General features: G+C 34.1%; 3 protein-coding genes across 10 annotated transcripts in view; 2 read left to right on the plus strand and 1 right to left on the minus strand.

Moving 5' to 3' along the window:
• Positions 1–336: 336 nt before the first annotated feature.
• Positions 337–15,596, minus strand: Pngl (N-glycanase Pngl). 2 transcript variants are annotated; one of them, XM_090111319.1, is made up of 10 exons: positions 15,295–15,596; positions 14,718–14,891; positions 14,336–14,501; positions 13,554–13,732; positions 12,668–12,850; positions 7,355–7,525; positions 3,180–3,331; positions 2,303–2,577; positions 1,742–1,903; positions 337–844 (listed from the first exon to the last, which is right to left on the minus strand). In XM_090111319.1, exons 1-10 carry the CDS (start codon positions 15,499–15,501, stop codon positions 681–683), a joined length of 1,833 nt encoding a protein of 610 aa, XP_089967445.1. In that variant the 5' UTR covers positions 15,502–15,596; the 3' UTR covers positions 337–680. The 2 variants fall into 2 exon arrangements, with proteins under 2 accessions (XP_089967445.1, XP_089967446.1); XM_090111320.1 differs by having other exon boundaries at positions 685–844; positions 1,738–1,903.
• A 279-nt stretch (positions 15,597–15,875) lies between these two features.
• Positions 15,876–19,214, plus strand: LOC149901695 (uncharacterized). 2 transcript variants are annotated; one of them, XM_090110973.1, is made up of 9 exons: positions 15,876–15,968; positions 16,122–16,255; positions 16,625–16,737; positions 16,817–16,911; positions 17,097–17,259; positions 17,424–17,700; positions 18,139–18,294; positions 18,524–18,727; positions 18,992–19,214. In XM_090110973.1, exons 1-9 carry the CDS (start codon positions 15,926–15,928, stop codon positions 19,145–19,147), a joined length of 1,341 nt encoding a protein of 446 aa, XP_089967099.1. In that variant the 5' UTR covers positions 15,876–15,925; the 3' UTR covers positions 19,148–19,214. The 2 variants fall into 2 exon arrangements, with proteins under 2 accessions (XP_089967099.1, XP_089967100.1); XM_090110974.1 differs by lacking the exon at positions 15,876–15,968 and adding an exon at positions 16,008–16,025.
• A 1,076-nt stretch (positions 19,215–20,290) lies between these two features.
• Dab (DAB adaptor protein) overlaps positions 20,291–24,409 on the plus strand; it is a 40,324-nt gene continuing 36,205 nt past the window's right edge. For all 6 annotated transcript variants that reach the window (XM_090110718.1, XM_090110724.1, XM_090110723.1 and 3 more), the window contains exon 1: positions 20,291–20,564. Coding sequence is in view for 1 of the 6 variants with exons in the window: in XM_090110722.1 (XP_089966848.1) it covers positions 20,549–20,564 (16 nt within the window). In the remaining 5 variants the exon portion in view is untranslated. The remainder of the gene's footprint in view (positions 20,565–24,409) is intronic.

Below are 24,409 nucleotides of genomic sequence, written 5' to 3' on the forward strand. Positions count from 1 at the left end.
GATGAACCATTCTAAACATAATAAACAATTTCTGAATTGAAGAACTGTCGTCGCTACAATTTTGTGTCAATAAACCTTTTTTCTTTTTAAATACCAGAGATGTTACTCTAAAAATCGAGATCTGACATCTAGAATCGAATGCATTGATTACTTGTGAACAAAAATCATCATAAATTAATAAATTCGATTTACAAATGTTTCAAATCCGTATCGATTAATTCACTTTAATCGATGTTTTTAAGCAGGTTACCTCTCTTCGAAGATAAAATTGATAGACGTCAAATGTTGCCTATTAAATTGGCTCGACTATAACAGTGGCAATACCAAGTTAAGTGTGAAAGTGATAAAAAACATGAACTGGGCAATATTTTCTTGTTACACGTCAATGTTCATACCGAAATCTCCAGTGTATTAGATATAAGCTTCTTGGACTTATCCATCCAATAAAGTTTTACGCAGATATAAAAATGTCACCTTTAAAATACAAAAAGCGACAATTAATACATTTTTGAAGTGATTGCATAATACCTACGATATTCGATTGATAAGTTTTAACCAAGGATTGAATCTGCCCTAAATCAATAAAACAAATAGGTTTATAACAAAAAATCGAAAACACACATTTTAATTTCATAAATATATTATGTCGATACTTTCACATAATTTTGAATTGTTTTTGTTCACGAATTAGTGATGTAAGTGCATATTTCCAAAGCGCTTGATTTGGAGTCGAGTGATTGTCTAAATAATTGTGCGTGTTGCCAGGAAACATCTCCATTTCCACCAGAAAGAACAGCTGTTATTGTAAGAGTTTGGAAACGATTTTCAAATTCTGTAGTCGATTCTGAAAATAAATAATATAATTATATAATCCCAGAATTCATAAATATTCGCAAAAACTGCAATATTTTTATCCTACTCTATCAAACTATTGAAAAAATTAAACAACAGGATTTTCAAACCAGCAAAAAGTCATATAAGTAATTGATATCTACTAAATATACATTGAATTATCTTGAATTATAAAAATATTATTATACATACATAATACGTAACTACAATGTACCTAGTGAACATAGTTAGGTACAATAAGTATTAAGTGCTTCTGCACACACGATTGACTTACTTGACTTACTTTGGCTTACGTTTATTAAACTATGGAACACAATATATTTTGATTATAGTATTGTATTTATTATTTAATAAAATAAAAAAACGTAAGACTGATTTTTTTCTTATCTATACATATAATAAATCTGTAGAAGGGTCAATTCTGTACATTGAAAATATTGAAAAAATAAATAGCAGGGGGTGTTACTGGATCGATACCAAACCCAAATATGTGATTAAAAAAATTTTTGTCTGTCTGTCTGTCTGTCTGTCTGTATGTTCAGGCATCACGTAAAAACTAACGGTTCGATTTCGATGAAACTTGGTATAATATATATACCTTATTATCCTGGGCGTAAAATAGGATACTTTTTATCCTGGAAAAATACGTAAAAAAAATTAATCTTAATTTTTCAGTTTTATCCATAGACGTTGTTCTGTAGAACCGCGAACACACGTTGCGTATTATTATAGGCCTAGCCGTATTTGGGTCCAATAGATATTTATAAGATGTTATTGTCAGAGTTACTCAAAATGGAGAAATAAACCATCCACGCGAAGACCGACATCCGCGCGGACGGAGTCGCGGGCGGAAGCTAGTCACAAATATATATATATAATATTTACCTACCTCCTAATTTGACATTAACAGGTTGTTGTTCGTCAAATTGTAAATTCCAATCGACGTTACCAGTCTCATAAACTGCAGAAGTGAGGCGAATGGATAATTTTGTGAAGGCTAAATTCCCCTTCACTGATAACCTCCAGGATATCATTCCAGATGATTCTCCCTCTACAATATATAAAGATTTACTTTAAAAATGCATACTAAATATTCTGACTGATTTGTATATTTTATTTCCTCCAAAGAAAGTTATAGAGTACTAGCTTACCACCTGTGGCTTTGCCCGCGTTTTCAAAGAAAAACCCGCATAGTTCCCGTTCCCGTGGGATTTCCTGGATAAAACCTAGCCTATGTTGCTCAGTGAAGATGCAGCTTTCTAATGTTGAAAGAATTTTTGAAATCGGTCCAGTAGTTTATGCGTTAAACCATACATACATACATAATTACAAACCTTTCCTCTTTATAATATTAGTATAGATAAACAACTTTTGTTTATAATTAAAAACTGCAAATAAGCAGCTATATACACTAATATACTATTCTGATGAATAAATTATGAAATCTAACCTTCCCTCGCCAGATAAACTTGGCGCCAATCCTTCTCGATTTTTCTAAACACATTTTTACACTGATACACGCCCGCAGCCCACGTGCTAACAGTCGATTCTGTACCATCACAATTTATCCGGTATTTATCCGGACTGCAGTAGTACCGGATATTAATTTCACCCGGAGTAGCGAATTCGAATATATAACCGGATCTCTGGCCGATTTCCCCTCGCTGCGTCCGCCATTCCTCGGAGCCCGATATTCGGCCGTGCGACTCGTAGTCGCTCGGCTTTCTGGACATGCAAATGAATACTGTTAGTTATTTTTGTCAAAAACTGTTATTTTTATGACAGAGATGTTTATTCCTGTGTTTTTTTAATTCAATGACATTAGATTTAATTGAAATAAAAAAAAATGAAATAAAAATTGTGTGTTTTACGAAACCACGGCAAAAGTGAAACTTTCACATTATAGACATTAACTACTACTTTTACAACAAAATTTTTCGGAATAATATTCCACTGAGGGTATAAAAATGACTTTTATCCCGTAGCGGCCGGCCGTCACGCGACAAAAAGTTTGAGGCGATGTAATAAGTTTCACTTTAAAAAAAACATATGAGAGTAAAATCCTTGAAGTTATTAATAAAAATTGGTTGTCTGTAAAGTCGGTTTACTGACGATAGTTGAACGTGACAACGTCCGACTGTGCTTCTTTGTCGCTCGTTCCGCGCTCTCGCTTGCACTTCAAGCCTTACATGGAACGCCTCAGAGCGAGGTAACGCCGCATGAGTCATGTTTTTTCGTGCGTGCAGCCGGCTCTATCGAATTATAAGACGTTGTCACGTCAAAAACATATGAGAGTAAAATCCTTGAAGTAAATAATAAAAAGTGACCTCTCGACCATCAGTTGCGCCAGCTCCCTTAGCGTCCTCACGGCGAGATACCTCCGCCTGCACTCCGACACTTGCGCCTGCCTCGCGTCGCGGAGCAACAGCATACAGCCGATCAGCTCTTGCTCCGTGCATTGTTTCCGACGCGACAATACCTGCCAATAAAACGAATTTAAATAAAAAAAACGACGTGTGGCACTCAGGGACTGCCGCGGTAAAGTTATTGCATAGCATGCCTTCAAGCCACACCTCCGAGCCCGTCGGAGTGGGGAGCGTGAGGTTTTTTCATTACGGAATTTCTCGATTTGGTCCCCGCGCTCAAGGCCCGCGATAGAAGCTATGCAATAGCTTAATAAAAATCATTTATTGAACAATTTGTGGGTTAGGCCTGGTAAAAACAAGTCACATTTGGACCCCAAACTATAGCCTGTATTCCGCCTTTCTTAATGATACAATAGTAACATAATAGAACTATAGCATAATATTAACTTAAATAATGATTTAGGTAATTTAGCTATTTTTTATACAAAATAAAATTTAAATTATATATTTTTTCTCAAGTTTAGTAGATATGAGTGAATTGCATTCGTTCATTCATCATCATCACCATAATCAGCCCATATACGTTCCCACTGCTGGGACACAAGCCTCCTATGAGGGTACAGACTTAGGGAATGCAATCCCGACTCGAGATTGCAAATTCGGGATCCCGCGGGATCCCGCGTGGCCTGTAGTCTGTTACAGACTACATAGTCAGACAGAGAGTTACAGACAGATAGTCCACCGACCACCACGCTGGCCAAGTGCAGGTTGGCGGATGTCACATGTCGTCTAACTTTGTTCTTCGACAAGTCGGTTTCCTCACGATGTTTTCCTTCACCGTTCGAACATTGGTGTTGTTTTATATATTATATTCGTTCATTAACACACTAATATGGTAAATAAAATTAAATTAGGACCACTAGTTTTTCAATTAAACAGTAACAAACTATATAAGTATCATATGGGCCGTAGTTTTAAGTTATATTAAGGGCTTGGTCTAGTAGTGCAAACAAATGCATTCTGTCATCCTATATGTAAATAATACAAATGTACTAAGGGAAAGTTGCTCTACTTAATTTTTAAAAATTAAATCATTCGTATGCATAATTTAAAATTCGTAATAAGTACCAAAAATGACAATTTGAAACAATTTTCGTGAAAATTACACCGGGTGATTTTTTTTTATCAGTACACAAAATTTGCGAATACTTTCTATTGATATCTTCAACTTCATGTTTATATAACTGATCAACTTTTACAAAGAAATTTGGACGAAATATAAAAAAAAAATAAGCTTTCCATACAAAATGCATAACTCTATACATTTTTTTCGACCTAAGTTTCTTGGTGAAAGTTGTTCAGTTTAACTAATAAAACGGATAAACAAATTTTGTATATAATAAAAAAAATGTAATGTTTGTGTTAAAAAATTATTAAATAGAAAAATACACAAATGAAAACAAAAGATATTTATTTCTGACTAGCTTCCGCCCGCGACTCCGTCCGCGCAGATGTCAGTCTTCGCGTCTTCTACAGATTTATTATACATAGATTTATATTGATAAACCTAATAAATCTTTTGCTAGCATTCTGATGCTTTATCGGTTGCACTGGATTTATCTCTTTTTTTTCAATCGCTTGAATGATATAGGATGGGTCCTTGATGGACATCGAATGCTGAAGTCTCGAATCAATCAATTCTGACTGTAGGCAATTTATGTAAAATCTTGATAATGGTCCATCATTTTATTTTGCCTAAACGTTACATATTTTTTTATATATTCTATTTTTAACGAATGATTCACTCCAGTCCAAACAGCAAATATGCACACTTCTGCTTCTGCAACGTTTAGTTGTCCCTGAATTTGGAAAAAATAGTCATGATTCTTATCTATGACAAAAGTGTTATTTTTTGCATTGTATTTCAAATATTAAATTTTTTTTAACCGCATCTTCCGCATTCATGTCTTTTGCCGGAATTAGACATTTAACTTCTACTAGTCCCATTTTCCCTTTTTGATATGGGAGTGTATAAAGTAAATTTTTTAGATATTTCTCGTTATACTTTTAAAAAGTTATTATTGTCATTTTGCTCATTAGGTAAAGTAATTTCGATATCAGTTTTAAGTTTTTTGATACCTGCAATAATAACATCATAATCGCCTTATCGATTACATCCTGTATACAATCCACCATCCACATTCATAATGTTTTCCTGTCCTCCTCTCCTTTACGCTGTTCACCGATACATTTTAAATGAGTAAATCTGCTACCACTGAAGGATGTTTCATTGTGATCAGCAAATTTTCACCACTGTTGTCGATTATTTGTTTTTCATTTTTAATCAGCAATTGGGAATCATCAGTTTTGTTTTTTACAGATTGGTGATGTACCCTAACAATACGTCGAAAAGGGAAAGCATCTACGAATTATCGTTTTCGTCCTCTTTTTTTATTCTTCGCGTCTCTGCTACTTCTGTTTGTTTAGTTCTCAACACCCACTGAATTTTCTATGTTATTGTGATCTTCCATTACGTCTGTCTGATAATCCATTCGTTTTAATATTGGTACTTAGAGTTGGTAGACTAAACTAGAAATGGCGGACTAAATTTGTCAGCGCGTCTGTAAGATCAGAATATAAAACCAACATCCTGTATTTAAGTTACAAAATTAATAATCAAACAAAATGCCGCTACGTTGAAAATGACTAGAAGAAAAAATTAAAACACCTCGGATCAATTTTGGAGTAAACAAACCATTTTCCCCGTATGGGGATTTCCCCGGATGAACTTGGGAAGTTCAAGTTCTCAATACAAGTTTATATTATATGTATTTCGTATTTCTCAAACGAAAAATAAACATTTTTGGAACTTCAAAAAAATTATATTATAAGAAAATTTATGAGCTTACTTTAGTTTTAAAGAAATATACATCCCTTTATTGACACCCCGTAAAATAAAGAAATTGTTGCCAATCACCTTTGCAATCTATTTGGTTTCATTAACTTTATGTTCGAAGATAATTTTTTTTCTAGTACACGCGTATTTTTTTCGTTTATTTTCCATATCGAAATCAAATGTTTAAAAATACGAATATTTGCACAAAACTAAGATAAAAATAATCATTTAACAAAAATATTAAATTTAATGAAGTAGAGCAACTTTCACTTCGGTATGAAGGAAAATCGAGCGTAGAGCACACGTCAGAACGCTCCGGCCCAAGGAGCGCGACTAAAGAAATTCGCTGGGATTTTTCCTAATTATTTTAAATATTTTTTTAATATTTAAAGAATTATCAAAATTCAAAAAAATTTTTTTTTAAAGGATTAATACTCATTGTTCTTCAACCAACTCGAATAAATTAATGGAAAAAATAACTTTTAGCAGTATTTATCAATAGATTTTGTAAGGCAAAAAATGGGAAATTTAATGAATTTATAACGTTCTAATTAAGAAAATCATAAGTTTTTCGGCAATTGTATTCAGCAGTTTTTTATAACGACTATATAAGGATAATAATGCGCTGATCAGATTGTGTAAATTGTAATCGGTTGCAACGTAGTGCGTGCACAAACTTAGCTCGAAATGTCTTTGGGGGAAAGAGACTTATCTTGAAGGCCTGATTAAGGTAACATAAAGTAACTTTACAAATGTGAAAAAATTCACGCGCATTGCGTATATAACACTAATTGATAAACAAGAAAAAAAAATTCAGTTTATCATTTCATTAACCGGGAAAAAATTGTCAAATAACTTGTTGAAAACGCAATTTTGCTAGACTGCAGCCTTAAGACCTTTAACTGTAACTACATTTGTTGCCTGAAATAAAGAAATAAATAAATAAGCTTCATCCCTGTCAAATTTCATAAAATGAGTTTTTTGCGTAAGAGAGAGTAACATTAACAACTTTGTGAAGTGGATCGATATAATATTATATCGATCCACTTCACAAACATTCACATTTATAATAATACTAGCTGTGCCCCGCGATTTTACCCGCATTGCTCCGCTCCTGTTGGTCCTAGCGTGATGATATATAGCCTATAGCCTTCCTCGATAAATGGGCTATCACACCAATAGAATCTTCACTCCAAAGGCTCATCACCTCACAAAAAATTGATTAAAAAGAAATGATCACCTCTGCATGGTTCATAGTATAGCGCCAGGTGACGTCCTGTATATCGTCGCGGGACACCGCTATCACGTAGGACAGTTTCTTGCCCCAGCCGTGGCTGTACATGAGCGGCGTGTCCAGCACAGCTTCGCACGGGTCCACGTGACACCAGCTGTTCGACTCGTAGTCGAACACCTGTATCCATGGTTTTTCTCTACTATATATTATGTACTATATAACTATATAATATATAATCACTACATAGTATAAAACAAAGTCGCTTTCTCTGTCCCTATGTCCCTTTGTATGCTTAAATCTTTAAAACTACGCAACGGATTTTGATGCGGTTTTTTTTAATAGATAGAGTGATTCAAGAGGTACGTTTTAGTATATAATTTATTAGGTTTGAAGCAAAGCGGGCGAAGCCGCGGGCGGAAAGCTAGTAATATTATAAAGAGGAGAGGTTTGTAATTATGTATGCATGTATGGTTTTCACGCATAAACTACTGGACCGATTTTGATGAAATTTGGCACAGACAATCTTTAGACCCTGAGAAAGAACATAGCCTACCTTTTATTGCGAAATATGTACCACAGGCGAAGCCGGGGCGGACCGCTAGTTTTTAATAAAAAGCAAAAAGCGAGCGTCTGTGCCGAGCACACGTGTCAGAAGTGAAACGTCTTTGGCATGATTCAAAGATACCAAAATCATCGCCTTAATCCAATGACGTGACGGTATTGCCATGACGCGACCTTGAAAATTTATAATGCACAAGAAAATTACAATAAACATAAAAATTATTTATTTATTTATTTATTTATTTATTTAGCCTTTTAAACTGGGTGAGGATGGTTTTTTTTTTTTGACTGTATAATTTTCTTAGTGATTTTTATGTATAATCCTATAGAATATCTCTCAGCTCAGTGTGCCTTCTGGCAAAGGCCTCCTCCAGTAGTTTCCATTGTTTCCGGTCTTTGGCTACTCTCCTCCAATTGGGTCCCGCGGTAAGTTTAAGCTCATCTTCCCAGCGCATATGTTGACGTCCTCGACTTCTCTTGCCATCCCTTGGATACCAGTTAGTCACAATTTGGCTCCATTTTTCTTGTCTCGATCTCAACATATGGCCGGTCCATCTCCATTTTTGGAGGTCTATTCTTTCCAGGATATCAGTCAGTTTTGTTTTCTCTCTTAATTGCAGGTTACTGATTCGATCTTGCCTTTTTGATCTTGTGATGCTCCGTTCCATGCTTCTCTGGCACTTTGCTAACTTTTCTCGATGGTATTTGGTAAGGGACCATGTTTCGCAACCGTAGGTTATGCAAGGAAGGATACAGGTGTTGAATACTTTTCTTTTTATTGCCATGCTGTGATCTTTTGATTTTACAATTTCCTTCAGAGACCAAAATCTCTTCCATCCATTAGCAATCCTTTTATTTAGTTCCTTAGTTGTTTGGTCTCTTGGGGAGATTATCTGACCCAAGTAGCAATATTCGTCGACATATTCTATTTGTTGATCTTCAATTACAATGGGATCCATTACCGAGTTGGTCATCAGTTTTGTTTTTGTTATGTTCATTTTTAAACCCACTTTCGAGCTCTCTTTATTTAGAGATTTGATCATCTTCCCGAGTGTCTTTGGATTTTCTTCCAGAAGAACAAGATCATCCGCAAATCTTAAGTGGTTTAGTTTTCTTCCAGCTACGTTGAGGCCTAGGTGCTCCCAGTCCAGATTACGAAAGACGTTCTCCAGAACTGCTGAGAACAACTTCGGCGACATTGGGTCACCCTGTCTAACTCCTCTCTTGATTCTGAATTCTTTACCCAAGGCTTCCAATTGGATTTTTGCTTTGCTGTTTGAATATATATTCTTAATAATGTTGATATATGCAGCAGGTATACCTTGCCTTCGTAAGCTTTCCCATATTGCTTTATGACTAATACAATCAAATGCTTTAGCATAGTCTATAAAGGCTATGTATAATGTTTTGTTGAACTCATTATACTTTTCAATAATCTGTTTTAGTGTGTGGATGTGGTCTATTGTAGAAAAGTTACGTCTGAATCCAGCTTGCTCTATTGGTTGGCTTTCGTCTAATTTTGCGCTTATCCTGTCCAAAATGACCTTTGCGAAAATTTTGTACACATTCGACATTAAGCTTATAGGTCGGTAGTTACTGATGTCATCCTTTGCGCCTTTCTTATGTAGTAGGATTATATGTGAAGTTTCCCATTGTGTTGGTACATATCCAGATATCGAAATTTGGTTGAACATCTTGGTAAGTATTGGTACTAGTTCTTCAATAGTGCCTCTTAACATCTCGTTCCTTATTTTGTCTGGTCCCGGAGCTTTCTCCATTTTTAAACTTTTTATTGCCTTTTCCACTTCACTCTTCAAAATATCGGGTTCCCTATCTGGCATGCTTTCTGCTGTTATACTTTGAGATGGTGGTAAATTAGGATGGTTGTGTGCGTCTTTGTTAGAGTAAAGATCTTTATAGAACGTCGTGGCTAGTTCCTGTATACATTTCCTGTTTGTGATAGTATCTTCTTTTTTCCTTAGTTTGGGCACCCACTCTTTTCCTGATTCTCTCAGTTCTTTTAGAGCTTTTCTTACACCACCTGTTCTCATTACTTGTCTCTCTAACACTTCTAATCTCTTATTTTTGCGGTCTTTCCTCATATTTTTGTTGATTTGTTTGCTTATTTCTGTAATTATTTTTATGTTCTCTTTGTTTTTTCCTTGGGCCAGTAAGGATTTTCTGCGGTTAATCAGTTGGATGGTTTCATCGCTAAGCGGGTACTTGTTTTTGGTTTTGTTGGTATTAATAGTTGTAGCAAGTTTATTTTCCAATTTTCCATAATTTACTGTGATGTCGGTTTCATTTTCAAATGTTAGTTCTTTAAAACTATCTTTTATAGACATGCCAATTCTTTTGTAATTTTCCGTGGTGGTTAGGATTGAGTTATAAGTGGTAATGTTCTTCCTTCCTTTTTTTGGTGGTAATGCCAGAATTGTACTTCTGACCATCCGATGATCTGTGTTAAAATTTAGTTTTGATATCACGCTTGTATTTGAAAACGCCTTAGGGGAATTGCTCATCATATAATCTATTTCATTCTTATATCTGCCATCTGGTGAGATCCATGTCCATTTATTTTTTGGATGTTTTCTGAATATACTGCTGAGGAGAGTTAGGTTGTGTTCTAACAAGAATTCCACAAGCTTTTGGCCATTAGAGCTTCTTTTGCCATATCCGTAACTGCCCAAAACATACTCCTCCTCATTTTGTTTTTCCCCAACTTGGGCATTAAAATCTCCCATCAGTATGATATGGTTGTTTGTATAATTCCTGATAACTTTTGCCAGGTCGGCATAGAAGGACTCTGTTTCTGATTCTGCAGCTTGCTCAGTTGGTGCATATGCTTGAATGATAGTCCAAGTCTTTGTATAGTTTGGTAATTTAATGTTAAGCACTGCTATCCTTTCAGAGATACCATAGATGTTTTGTATTTGTTTTTTCAGAGTCGTCTTTATGAGGAATCCAACTCCTCTTTTGCCTCCCTTTTCGCCTTTGTTAAACAATATGTAATCTTGGTATTCACATATCGTTTCGCCTTCTCTTCTCATTTCACTGATTCCTAGTATGTCCCACTTTATCTCTTGGATGGCAATATTCAGTTCTGCAAGTGTATCTTGTGTTCTTAGAGTTCTTGTGTTTAATGTTGCAATATTGATTCTATTTATTTTTCTACTATAATTATAATTATCTGGAGGGTTATGGTCTACACTTCCCTCGGCGACCAACCGTGGTGGGAAGGATTTTTTTAAGTATTTTTTAAAATTATTAAATGGTTGTTTTTCCTGTTTTTGTTTCGAATTTCCGGTTCTAGTTGTTGGTTTTTGTTTAAGTTTATTATGTGAGCTTGTTAGTTTTTTGAACTTTCTGAGTTTGAGGTTGATGTAGTTCTGTCTCTACCCATGTACTGTAATATGTTTGGTTTCAATATGTCTTTTTGCCCCGTACTCTTTGCTTTATTTGCTTTGTTCTCGAGCTCGTTATGCGTGTTCGGTTTTTTCAACGTTGGTAAGTTAGGGGATACAGTTTTGTCTCTCTTCCTTTTTTCACGCTGATTGTCTTTTTGCTTTTTAATTACAAGCTGGTCTCCTCTCATAAAAGCTATGTTTCCCTTTTTCCATTCTTCCTCAACTTTGGACTGTAGTTTTTTCCGAGCCTCAAGGACATCTTTGGGAAAGTCCTCTTTGACATAGATGCCTGGTGGTAGTTTTGATTTTGATTTTAATATTAGATGTTTCTTCCACATAGTAGAGAATGTAACTACCACAGGGCGATTTTTGCTGGTTTTCGCTCCAATTCTGTATATGTTCTTTATTTCGTGGCTGTCTAGATGTACTTCTGCTTCTTCGATGATATCTTTAATGTAGTCAACAAGTTCTGCTTCTCTTTTTCCATTTTCATCGACGCCAAAAAATATCAGGTTGCTTTTCCGCTTGTCATTTTCCAAGTTAGTTATTCTGTGTTCCAGTTTCGTTATTTTAGATTTTAAATGAACGTTTTCTTCCATTAAAGTTTTCATCTTTTCATCAATTACTTCCATGACATTTTTCGTAACTGCTGTTGTAAGCGTAAGAGTTTGTTGTTTGAGTTTTTCATCTAGCTTCGCATCCAATTTTGAAAATAGTAATTCCATCTGTTCGTTCATTTTTATTTTTATTTTTGCAATTATTTTTCCCTATTTTTCTTTGGTAATTCTTAACTTGCAACACTAAGAATTTGTGGGAATTTTTCAAATTTGTAGTGGTAACCCTTTTCGTATATTTAATAATTTTTTGCTTGCAACACTTGTAAACTGTCTTTCTGTTAGGTTGGTATGCTTGATGGATGACAGATTGATTAGCGACTAACTTCACGTAGCATGAATTGTTATGATATGTCACAATGAGTATTCACTGCACTTTTTCGCATTAATCTTAGCGCCTTCTGCAAATTCTCCACTTTCTTCTAGGTTTTGTTGGTTTACTAATTACGAAACACCGAAATTTCACGAGTTTTTTGATCTTGTGCACTTGTTTTCGATTTTTAATCACGGAGCTTACTAACGTACGTATTGACAGATAGACTACCGGAACCGGAATTCCATAAAAACATAAAAATATGATATAGTTATTATTGGTACAATTTGGCGGCCTTATCGCTTCGACGCTATTTTTTTATATTTGTCCAAAAACTTAAAAGCAAAAAAAGTAGGTTAGTACGATAGGATAGGATAGGATAGTAGGATAAGGTAAACCGTAACAAGCGGCACTACATACCCACCTCGCACCACACGTGGTCGGTCGTGTCGTACACGTACCGCGTGTCGTACCCGAGCGCCCGGCAGAACATTGTGAAGCAGTTCGCCCACTCGCCGCACCGCCCGCGCCGCGACCGCATCAGCGCGCGCACGTCGTTGTACCGCGGGAAACGGGTTTGGCAGTTGCACTCCTTGCATTTGTACACCTGAAATAATCTATACTCTTAGGCTTCTCACACATTATGCCGTAGCGGCAGCAGCACCGTCGCCGCCGCGGCGCCGCTGCGATAGACTGCCTGATTTATATATGGAGCCTTACATACGACGCCGCAGCGGCGACGGCGAGTCTTTATGCCAAGGGGGCCAAAAACGCTGCCGCCGCGGTATCGTGTGAAAAGGCCCTTAGGTATCACAAGGAGCCGTGTTAAATATTAGTTTGAATGTAATAAGAATGTACTGCGATTCTACACAATTGCCTTATTGTTGTAGACAATTGATAAAAAATCACAGCAAGTCAACGACTATTAACTAAGTGAGGGTAGTTAGGTCAAACGTTGTAAAAACAACGTCTGAGCCTTTTACAACATTCGACAGCTAAGCATGTTCGGACAGGAAATAGTGACAACTATATTGACAACTATTCATCCACAAAAATATTAAATCAAAAGTTATGCCTAACAATAATAAACATATACTAAAATCGTGGGAAAGTCAAAACTGTACATTGAATATTTTTTTTTAATAATACTTGGGGCGTGATCTACAACCAACATCAAAGCCATAAATATAGTTTTAAGAATTTTTGTCTCTTTGTGAAAAGTATAAATTAACAGTTACAAAATATAAATATAACCTGCCCCTTTGCTTGCTCTGACATAAATTAATTCTATACAATATTTTGTTATTTACCTCAACGTTACAAGTTTCAGTCTCGGTTCTCATAGTAGTGTGTTGCAATAATCGCGTGGGTCCGTCACACTGTTCACATGCAGGAGCGTCCACCCACTGGAAGTATTTGTATTTGAACCATCCAATCAACTCCATTAATAAAGCTCTGTCGTACGGCAAATCGTGCTCCTTAGTGTCACCTGTAAGAGTAAAATACATGTATTAAAATTGTGCTAATAAATAATGTGTATTTTATATTCAGACTGACCGGTTGGCTTGGTTGGTAGTGGCCCTGCCTTCCAAGCCAGAGGTTGTGGGTTTGATTCCCACCCGGGCAAATATTTGTGTGATAAACATAGATGTTTGCTCTGTGTCTGGGTGATTTATATAAGTATTTATTTAAAATTATATATGTATGTTTATCAGCCATCTGGTTTCCATAACACAAGTGAAAGCTTAGTATGGGATCAGATTGTGCCGTGAGTGAAAACTGTCCTGACATATTTATTTATTTATTCGTCATCAATTTGTGGATTCAATGTATTTTAGGTTATACCATGGTAAGAAAATTTTAAGCATTTCACATTTATAGTTATAACAACAACATTAAATTTTCCGTACATACACTTATTTAATAAACATTTCTTTCAATGGCGGTTACAGCATAAAATTTTCTCATTTTATCTTTGAAATTTATTTTAACACTAGCTTTTGGCCTATGACTTTGCTTTGTTTGTGCTTCAGATGTGAAGACATCCAAGCTTTTTTTGACAAAAACATATTTTCAAATAAAAATAAATTACCAGTTTTTATTTTCTTTTGGTGTTCTCTCATTCTTTCTAAAGCTCGTATCTCTAGAGTTGTAATGGGAATTTGTTCTCTCGCTAACTGTTGTAATTCCTCATTCTCATAGTTTAAAATGGTATTGAACAAGCCCTGAATTGTCAATAAGAGTTCTTTATTAAATATCTGCAATAAAAATACATTATGAAAACTCCTATAAAAAAACCTTCCCATAACACTTCAAAATCTGTTGCACAGTTTGAAAGAAATTTAACCATATTATATAGGGACAGACAGACAGACAGACAGACAGACACAGTGACTGCTTTGGACTATGAAGTGATTAAAAATACTTATAATGTGGGTCCAAATAAATATTTTTTCATTTTTTTTTTCACTTACATCCACATAAACTGGCATTAATTTGTATTGCTTTTTTGGAGTTTTAATTTTAGTATTACTCAGCTTCAATTTATGCGGTCCACAGCAGAAAGTGATTTTCTTTTCTATTGCCAGTTTAGCTAATCTTAGCTTGTTCAATGTTGCTTCTTTGGAAAACAGAAATTCATTGTGAACCTGAAATAGTTTTCAACATAAGATTTATAATAAAAAGTTTTTGAGATATGAGTATTATCTACTTGGTGAAAGTAGAAATGGTGTATGTTTTATCTTCTGTATGTATCGGTAATTGAATTGTAAACAGAATAATAAAAAATATTTAATAAATGACAAAGTTTAGCAGAAAGTTATTATAAAATTTACTTATTCAAATAATATGATCCGTTTGTAAGAATATCTTACAATAAATAAAAGATCATTATGAATGCTTTAAATAAGCTTTTAAAGTGTAAAATGAGAATAATAGCAAAATTAAGTACCTATATATTTTTTTAATTGAATACAATTGGGCAATAATTATAAAGTGATTATTTTTAACAAGATGGATAACACTAAGAATGAAAACAATATTATGACATACCCATTGGAAACCGATGTAATTAAGATAATCTTTTAATTCATCACAGACATTTTTAAGGAAATCACTTTTTAAGGATCTCGCACTTTTATCGTGTGGATTTTCTAAAATATTATTTATATTGTTTAGGAGTTCTTGCAGAATTAAACCGAACTTATCAATGTCTCTGACGCCTTGTTCGACAACAGCTAAACGTGCCATATCCTCCATTTTTAGTTTAAATCATATATTTGGAATGTAAACACAATAAATATGACTTGTAATTTCGTTGCAATGTTCACAAAATAATTATTTTAAACACACTTGCAACCTCTTGCAACCAAAACCTTTTGTTATCAGCTGTTTATCACTTACTTGTCAATTTTGATTTGTCATGTATTGTTCAGCAATTTCAGCATACGTTCAGAAAAGCCCAAAAACTACAAAGTTATATTATGTACTACAAAATATTCATAACTATTGTTTTATTTTTGGTGAGCATTTTATTATTATAAATTTAATAATATTTTCTAGTTTACGTTAAAATAGAGGGTAGTAATAAATCATACTATTTTATTATTTGAAATACTGTTACCATAGCGATAAACTAAAAACAAAATTTAATTGGTTACGAGCACAGGAGATAATTAAAACAATGAAGAAAAATAACATAACGGATAATAATTACATAAAAAATGGTAAGTTAACATTATCATCACCATGAATAGCGCAGGGTGGAGAAATGAGAATAGAATGTATAATTACGTATTATATTCTATTAAAGTCAGTTAATAAAATAAAGTCAGTCAGTTAATAAAACATGTTTATTTAAACATTTATTTTAATTGTAGAATTTATGTCGGGACCTCGTAATTGGCTTTTACATGCCCGATATGTAAGAGGTGAACATGATCTATGTGTAGCTTTAGCCGATAAACTGCAACATGATACAAGCAATACGCACAGATATGCTTTTTACATAAAGGTAGGCAAAAGGCAATTATTCGTAATTTTTTAAATCTTATCAAATGAATGAAAAATGTCGTTAAATGTATTAATAACTAGAGGTCCGGCCCGGCTTCGCCCGTGGTACATGTTTACGTTTTCTCTACATAAGAACCATCCTCGTACTGCAAGGAATATAATAAAAAAAGAATTATCGAAATCGGTTCAGCCGTTCTCGAGTTATGCGCTTACCAACACATTTTGCGATTCATTTTTATATATAAGAAGATTATTATAGTACTATTGAAAATTATAAAAGTGTAAGAGTTGCATCTTACTTTTTAAATTACAAAATATAGAGTCAGTATTGTTTTAATAAACATTCCATAACTATTTATTTCTTCTTCAGGGTTCAATATTGGCCGATGTGGGTCGATTACAAGACGCCTTGAACAAGTTTCACACTTGCATCAAATTACAACCTCATGATCCTGAGCCTTTAAAACAGGTAGCTAAATGCCTGTAAGTTTTGTATTAATAACCAATAGATTATTGCTTTCTCGTTTCTACCGACTAATGAAAGAGAAAATATCTTTTGTAGATTTCGTCAAGGTCGCATTCAGTTGTCCCGTGAAGCATACTTGGAGGCGGATAAGTTATCGAAACATCCTGACCCTGAAATATATGCAGCTCTAGGTATTTATGATTCTATTTTTGGTAACGTTGTGGGCATTTAATTTGAGTAGCAAAAAAGCGAATATTAATAATTATTAACATACGCTTTTCGCAAACAATTGTTTGGCTAAATAAATAATCGCTAAGTTTGTCCCAAATTTTATATTGTGCTCTTAGATTGTACTTCATGATGATGTATTTTAAAGCGGAATGTGCGCAAAAACTGGGTGATATCGAACATGGCGTGGAATGGGCGAGATCTGCAGTTCAAACTGGTGGAGGCGAAAGAGCTGGGGCTCTGCTCGCTAAGTTACTGCTCGAAACAGGAAACCTTGATGCGGCATTAGTGGCTTATGATGATGCTATAAGGTATGGTAAAAAAAGCGTTCAAACTCTGCTTGAGTGTAGAGTATTATTAATAACTAATAAGTATTCGTATGGAAAGGAAACCGCAATGCTATGGCCTTATCTTTGTGCTATATTTTGATACTCGTGTACCTACTTGTTATTAATATATGCCACTGTTTGCGCAGTTCGCACGCATGCGGCGCTGACACATTAGCCGCGGCTGGCGCATTACGCCTCCGTGCTGGGGATCCCAGACGAGCTTTCCAACTTCTCGGTGAAGCGTTGTCACAGCAACCGACACAGCACGCCGCGGCACTAGCGCTGGCTGCGATGATGCTGCAACACAAGGACGTAGATGCAGCGTTGGCTAGACTCAAAGCGGCGTTGACGGCCCATCCCACTTGTGTAGCAGCTCATGCTAATCTGGGTCTGGCGTTGCTATCGAAGAAGAAATATATCGCTGTAAGTCGCATATAATGAGTGCATCCATTTGATCATTGTATTTCAAATATGTTATAGTACCTTTAGCGAAGTATTCATCAATACAATTTTTGACGTGACAACGTCTTATAATTCGATAGAGCTGGCTGCACGCACGATAAAACATGACTTATGCGGCGTTACCTCGCTCTGAGGCGTTCCATGTAAGGCTTGAAGTGGAAGCGAGAGCGCGGAACGAGCGACAAAGAAGCACAATCGGACGTTGTCACGTTCAACTATCGTCAGTAAACCGACTTTACAGACAACCAATTTTTTGGATTATAATCCAGTTATTATAATAACAAAATAATTGTTTTTGTAATGAACAGATCAATCAAACAAGATCATACTATTATGAAACAAAATATTTTACTTTGATTTGATGATGTTGCATTTTATTTTATTACCTACTTCGTTTAGGCTTTAACATGTCTTCAACGTGCTGTATGCGCAGCTCCTCTCAGCGCAGGGGCTTCTCATGATCTCGGTTTTGTTTTACTGATATGCAAAAGACCAGCTTCAGCTTTATACAGGCTTGCTGCAGCAGCTGCACTGCAACCATCGCAGCCATATACCGTAAGAAGAAATTTTACATGTCTAGATATATTTTTATTTCAACCTCTCATGTTAGCATTATTATTTAGAAAGTCAAAACTAGACGTTCTCTTAATTATTTGTTAAAAGATACTTACAGAAACATCATCGTTAGACAAGCTATACAAAGCTTTTTATGGAATTCTTTTCTCTTAATACCTAAGTATAATATGTGTTGTCTTAGCCTCAACATGTTTTCTTTTTATAACAGGTGCTCTTAATAGCAATAGCGTTGGAACGTTTGGGAGATTCTAGATCAGATTCAGCATACTCTCGAGCAGTGGCCATAGACCCTGAAGATGCTCTACTTAGATTGAATTTAGCTGCGAGACATGCTAGAGCGGGTCGATTTAGAGACGCCATAAACGAAGCAATTATTACAGCGAAATTACTCCAACGTGAGAATAATGTTCACGTAAGTGTTTATTTACTTGTTTGAAAAAAAATGTTGCTCTTTTTCGACTTGTTTATATGGATTAAAATTTTAACCTTCTTTACAGTATTAAGGACTATGGTCTTGTTACTTCTCCGTTATGGGAAAGACTCGATACGCGTCAAGCCATTTTTTATTTCATCTTCCCATATACACCTATATTTCTACACAGTACCTAACTCATAATTGCACCGTATTTATTAGATATCATTTTCTATTATATTTTAATTGTTATAACTGTTGCAGCTGGCCAGTTCTCTAGCCCTTCTAATGACGTCACTGCGAGATGCTGGTGTAAATTCATCAGAGTTACTTGACTGTGGACCTATACCTTCAGAACAGAATAGTGTTGAAGCAATCAATTCACCAGAAGACGACGATTTTGCAGCAGATGAAGTTTAACTTTAATGTATAACAAAATCAATTCTAGTACCAGCCTGGAATAAAAAAAATTTAACACACTATTTCATTTATTTCATCCCAACATAAAACTTACTTGCATGTTTTGTAACAAGAAATAAAATATATTGCTTATTATCGCCTATTCCATTAAACAAGAATAAGGCTAACTGTAATAAAATATAAATAAAATACCCACACTGTAACTTATACTGACTATTTAGAATAAAGCATGCATTTTCGATTTATTATTCTTATGACATTGGGAAAAGCAGACATTTATTTGGTGAGAAGCTCATTTAAACGATTGAATATTAGGTATATTATTAGTTATTACCCAATAACAAATTAATTCTAATCTATAAAAAACTTCATTCTTCCTATTTTGATTAGTATTTAGGTAAAGTTTCGAAATAAAAAGAGTTAAATTTAAGCATATACCTAGTCTAAGAGCTGATGATTTTTTACCTATCCTCAGACTGAAAACCAAACAATAGAGCAACGAGAAGCGAGTCTGATTATATTACCACCAATTATAATTGGCTATGATGAATTATACAATGACGCCCAGACAGAAGAAAAATCGTTGAATCCAAATAATGATAACGAAAATAAAAACCACGACAGTGATCACGATCAGCCCTCACATGATGATGATATTAAACACAGCGATGATAAAAAAGTTGACAAGAGATCTCGTAATAGTGTACAAAATTTAAATCTAAATGAAAAGTGCAGAGAGAAACGAAACAATAAATTAAATGCTAATCTCAGATGTCCCTATAGAAATTAGGTTCAGAAGTATTCACTGTTAGCTAAAAGGGTAGAGGAGTCATTAGTCACAGTATCGTACCGAGTTTCTGAGGAACCAAATTGTTTATTTTAAATGTATTTTAATCATATTTTAATTCACAATTCAATTTTTGTCATATACGTACCAAAGTATCATGGAAATACTAAGTGGAAATATATACTTTTAATAATTGTCCGTGCAAAGCATAATATAATTTAACTACTATTTACCTCTCAGAGGAATAAACCTTATTGCTCTGAGATTTACCTACTCTTTGAATTCAAAATTGTCAATGATTTACGTCAACTGTCCTCTGTCAAGTGTCATTTTTTTAACTTGCATGAAGTATGAACAGTGAGCTCTTTTACGGGTTTATTTACATTTAATTGTGTTTAAAATGTTGATCTTTTACGAATTCTTGCCGTGTATTAGTTTATGAAATGATATAGCACTCCACTGGACATGTATAAAATAACCGGTGGTAGTATGCAAATAATTTAATTCAAAGAATTTTATTGTGTTACTTGTCGGCCAATTTATTTAATAATTCCGTTACTTACATACTTTGTTCTATATAAACAAACTTAAATATTCGGCAAATTTTTGTCGGTATGACGACAGCTAAATGTAAGTCAATTTTTCTGATATTAATTCTTCATTGTATATAGAAATTATTATATTACGAATTCGTATTATTTCTTTATTTGAGCAAACCTTGAGGTGTTTGTGTGCATGCAACTTTAAAGAAGACAAGGGCAATTTATTTAGTGGTTGATTATGTAAATCTGATTCTATTCTTTCAGGTTTAAGTAATATATATATAGCGCATAATAAATTTCAAGTTGTAGTACCTATATTATTATAAAGAAATAATATTAGTTAAGTATTGATATAATGAAATACTTGTAGTATCTTCATTCTTTTCTTCACTCTTATTGTCTTATGATGTACAAAGCCTTTAGTGCATTATGATGTAATATTGTTATCCAGTAAAAAAATTATATATTACCTTTGTATGATTGTTATCGTCTCATTACAAATTATACATTAATTAAAATTAAGTTCAAAATCTGCATTTATTGTTTCTATTTAAATTTCAATAATTTATATAAAGGTAATTCATTTAAGTGCAGTATTTCATGTATACCTATACAATAAACGTCCATTTATCTGAATCATATTTATCCAAAAGAATTTTTACAAAATATTTTATGATTAAGTATTAGATAATACTTACACTAAGTAATACAATATTGCCACACTACACGTGGTAGTTTGTGAGTACGCTAAATAAGTGAATTGTTATACAGTATTTATAACTTAAAGATTTCCTTTTTAACCGACTTCAAAAAAAGGAGGTATTTCTAACATTCGATTCTTGTCTAGTAAAAAATATGCAGACATCCATCCTATAGCGTTCTATTTAGTAATATAAGTTATAAAAAAGGTGAATATCTATCTTGTTGAGTTTATGAGATTTTAGTATTATTTACTAGCTATGGAAGTTCTAACTTCACTCACTAGTTCAATGAATTTTCCCACTGTTTTGATATTTATACAGTAACCTTTAAAACTCTAGCCTCTGAACTACTTTCAGACAAAAAATAGAATGTGTGTGCCGAACACGTGTGTCAGAATTGAAACTACTTTAGCAAGATTCAAAAATCAAAACTCGTTGCCTAACTCCTTACCGGTATTGCCATGAACTTGAAATTTAACTCAACTTCGCCAAATAAAGCTTCAATTAAAAAAAAATATAAAATCTCAACATGCAAGAATGACAACAATTGAACACGTACATCTGTAACAAACTAAACTTATATTATTGAACAATTTAATAATTTGAAACATTTTAGTTGTGAATGGAAGGCCAATTTATTTTATGTTGTAGTGCTAATGTTTTGCTAAAATAAACATTTTTTAGCAGATGAATAACATTACAATATTGCAAATTCAAAACTTGAATTCAGCAATCTCAAATCATATATTTTTTATAACATGCAAAATAAATTTTTAATTTTACAACACTCATAATAGGAAACTTACTGAAACAAATTATCCCAAAAATTACATAGTCCATTGAATGAGTCCCTCCAAGGGGGGTCTAGAGTGCGTGAGTTAGTAACGTAAGATGTTTCTTCGGAAACATGTCAAGAGTCCCTAGGTAATAAACATACTAAAACCCCGGGCCACTAGGAGGAGCCCCGGAGTGGGGGGAGGGGGGAAATGGGTCCATTTTTTCATTTTTCGCTTAAATCTCAAAAACGGTACATGTTAGAGAAAAACTTTCAAGCAAAAATTGAAAGGCCATAAAATTATCTACAAGTTGTACCCAAATCATTTTTTCCTATATCCTACCGTTTCTGAGTTATACGCAGTAAAACATGATTTTGGCTCAAACAATTTCAACATCAATCGATCAAAAAATATTTCTTTCTTCCAAAAAACTCAAATGTGCAACTTGTGACCAGTACTGATAGATTGCTCTTAATTAGTTCTATAATTGGTAAAATAAACACATTCCTCCATGGAAGCCTTTAGGAGGAATCGATTGTCAAAATATTATATTAGGGCAGTTTGAGTTACTGAACTTGATCTTTTTATTTTTTTCTTCCAAAAAACTCAAAAGTGCAACTTGTGACCGGTACAGATAGATTGCTCATAATTAGATCTATCATTGCTAAAAATACCAGATTCCACCACGGAGGCGTTTACGGGGAATTGAATTTTATCAGGGTAGTTACGATACATGAACTTTTTATTTTTTTTCTTCCAAAAAGCTCAAAAGTGCAACTTGTGACCGGTACAGATAGATTGATCATAATTAGGTCTATCATTGATAAAAATACCAGATTCCACCATGGAGGCGTTTACGGGGAATTGAATTTTATTAGGGTAGTTAGTTAAAAAGTTCATGTATCGTAACTACCCTAATAAAATTCAATACCTCCTAAAGGCCTCCATGGTGGAATCTGGTTTTTTTATCAATGATAGACCTAATTATGAGCAATCTATCGGTACCGGTCACAAGTTGCACTTTTGAGTTTTTTTGGAAGAAAAAAAATAAAAAGTTCAAGTATCGTATCTACCCTAATAAAATTCAATTCCCCGTAAACGCCTCCATGGTGGAATCTAGTATTTTTATCAATGATAGACCTAATTATGAGCAATCTATCTGTACCAGTCACAAGTTGCACTTTTGAGTTTTTTGGAAGAAAAAAATAAAAAGATCAAGTTCAGTAACTCAAACTACCCTAATATAGTATTTTGACAATCGATTCCTCCTAAAGGCTTCCATGGAGGAATGTGTTTATTTTACCAATTATAGACCTAATTAAGAGCAATCTAACAGTACCAGTCACAAGTTGCACTTTTGAGTTTTTTGGAAGAAAAAAATAAAAAGATCAAGTTCAGTAACTCAAACTACCCTAATATAGTATTTTGAAAATCGATTCCTCCTAAAGGCTTCCATGGAGGAATGTGTTTATTTTACTAATTATAGACCTAATTAAGAGCAATCTATCAGTATCGGTCACAAGTTGCACTTTTGAGTTTTTTTGGAGAAAAAAAAAAAATAATTTGGAAAATCCAAAAGTGCACGCCTCATAATTTTTTTTTAATAAATATTTATTAATTATTATTTTTGTTTATTTAATAACAATTAAACCACATCGAATCAGACCCTGAAAAATGAAAGGGTTCTATTCCTGAGCATACTCAAGCGTAAGAGAAAAAAAAAGACTCGATTAGTAAAGTATTTCGGTCGCTATCGTGTTAACAAGAAAAAGGATCCGCACATACAGACACACGGACGTCCAAGACAGAACTTTTTTAAACTGTTTTTTAACTAGTTTAAATAACATAAATGACATCAAAAATATCATGAACGTTAAAAATAGTGTTTTTTCTTAATATGTGTGTGTATGTATTATCTTACAAGTGCAATGTATGATACATAAAGACATTTTAAGTTTGAAAAATCAGATGTTTTGCGCGAAGTGACAGTAGTACCCACCTCAACGCTTCGCTTATGAGGCGTGCAAAAGTTCAAGTATCGTAACTACCCTAATAAAATTCAATTCCCCGTAAACGCCTCCGTGTTGGAATCTGGTATTTTTATCAATGATAGACCCAATTATGAGCAATCTATCTGTACCAGTCACAAGTTGCACTTATGAGTTTTTTGGAAGAAAAAAATAAAAAGATCAAGTTCAGTAACTCAAACTACCATAATATAATATTTTGACAATCGATTCCTCCTAAAGGCTTCCATGGAGGAATGTGTTTATTTTACCAATTATAGACCTAATTAAGAGCAATCTATCAGTACTGGTCACAAGTTGCACTTTTGAGTTTTTTGGAAGAAAGAAATATTTTTTGATCGATTGATGTGGAAATTGTTTGAGCCAAAATCATGTTTTACTGCGTATAACTCAGAAACGGTAGGATATAGGAAAAATGATTCAGGTTCA

The sequence above is a fragment of the Colias eurytheme genome, chromosome 16 (assembly GCF_061535395.1).
Source record: "Colias eurytheme isolate Ceu_HAF_F1 chromosome 16, ilColEury1 Martin Lab GWU primary, whole genome shotgun sequence".
Taxonomy (NCBI): domain Eukaryota; kingdom Metazoa; phylum Arthropoda; class Insecta; order Lepidoptera; family Pieridae; genus Colias; species Colias eurytheme.

Excerpts from the sequence above, each read along its gene's own strand:
- Pngl (XM_090111319.1), bottom strand. The coding sequence starts at position 15,501 with ATGGAGGATATGGCACGTTTAGCTGTTGTCGAACAAGGCGTCAGAGAC. Across the intron at positions 14,892-15,294 it reads ATTACATCGGTTTCCAATGG|GTTCACAATGAATTTCTGTT; the intron begins GTATGTCATAAT and ends AAACTATTTCAG. Across the intron at positions 845-1,741 it reads TGTTAATGTCAAATTAGGAG|AATCGACTACAGAATTTGAA; the intron begins GTAGGTAAATAT and ends ATTTATTTTCAG.
- LOC149901695 (XM_090110973.1), top strand. The coding sequence starts at position 15,926 with ATGAAGAAAAATAACATAACGGATAATAATTACATAAAAAATG. Across the intron at positions 16,738-16,816 it reads AAACAGGTAGCTAAATGCCT|ATTTCGTCAAGGTCGCATTC; the intron begins GTAAGTTTTGTA and ends TATCTTTTGTAG. Across the intron at positions 17,701-18,138 it reads CGAAGAAGAAATATATCGCT|GCTTTAACATGTCTTCAACG; the intron begins GTAAGTCGCATA and ends TACTTCGTTTAG.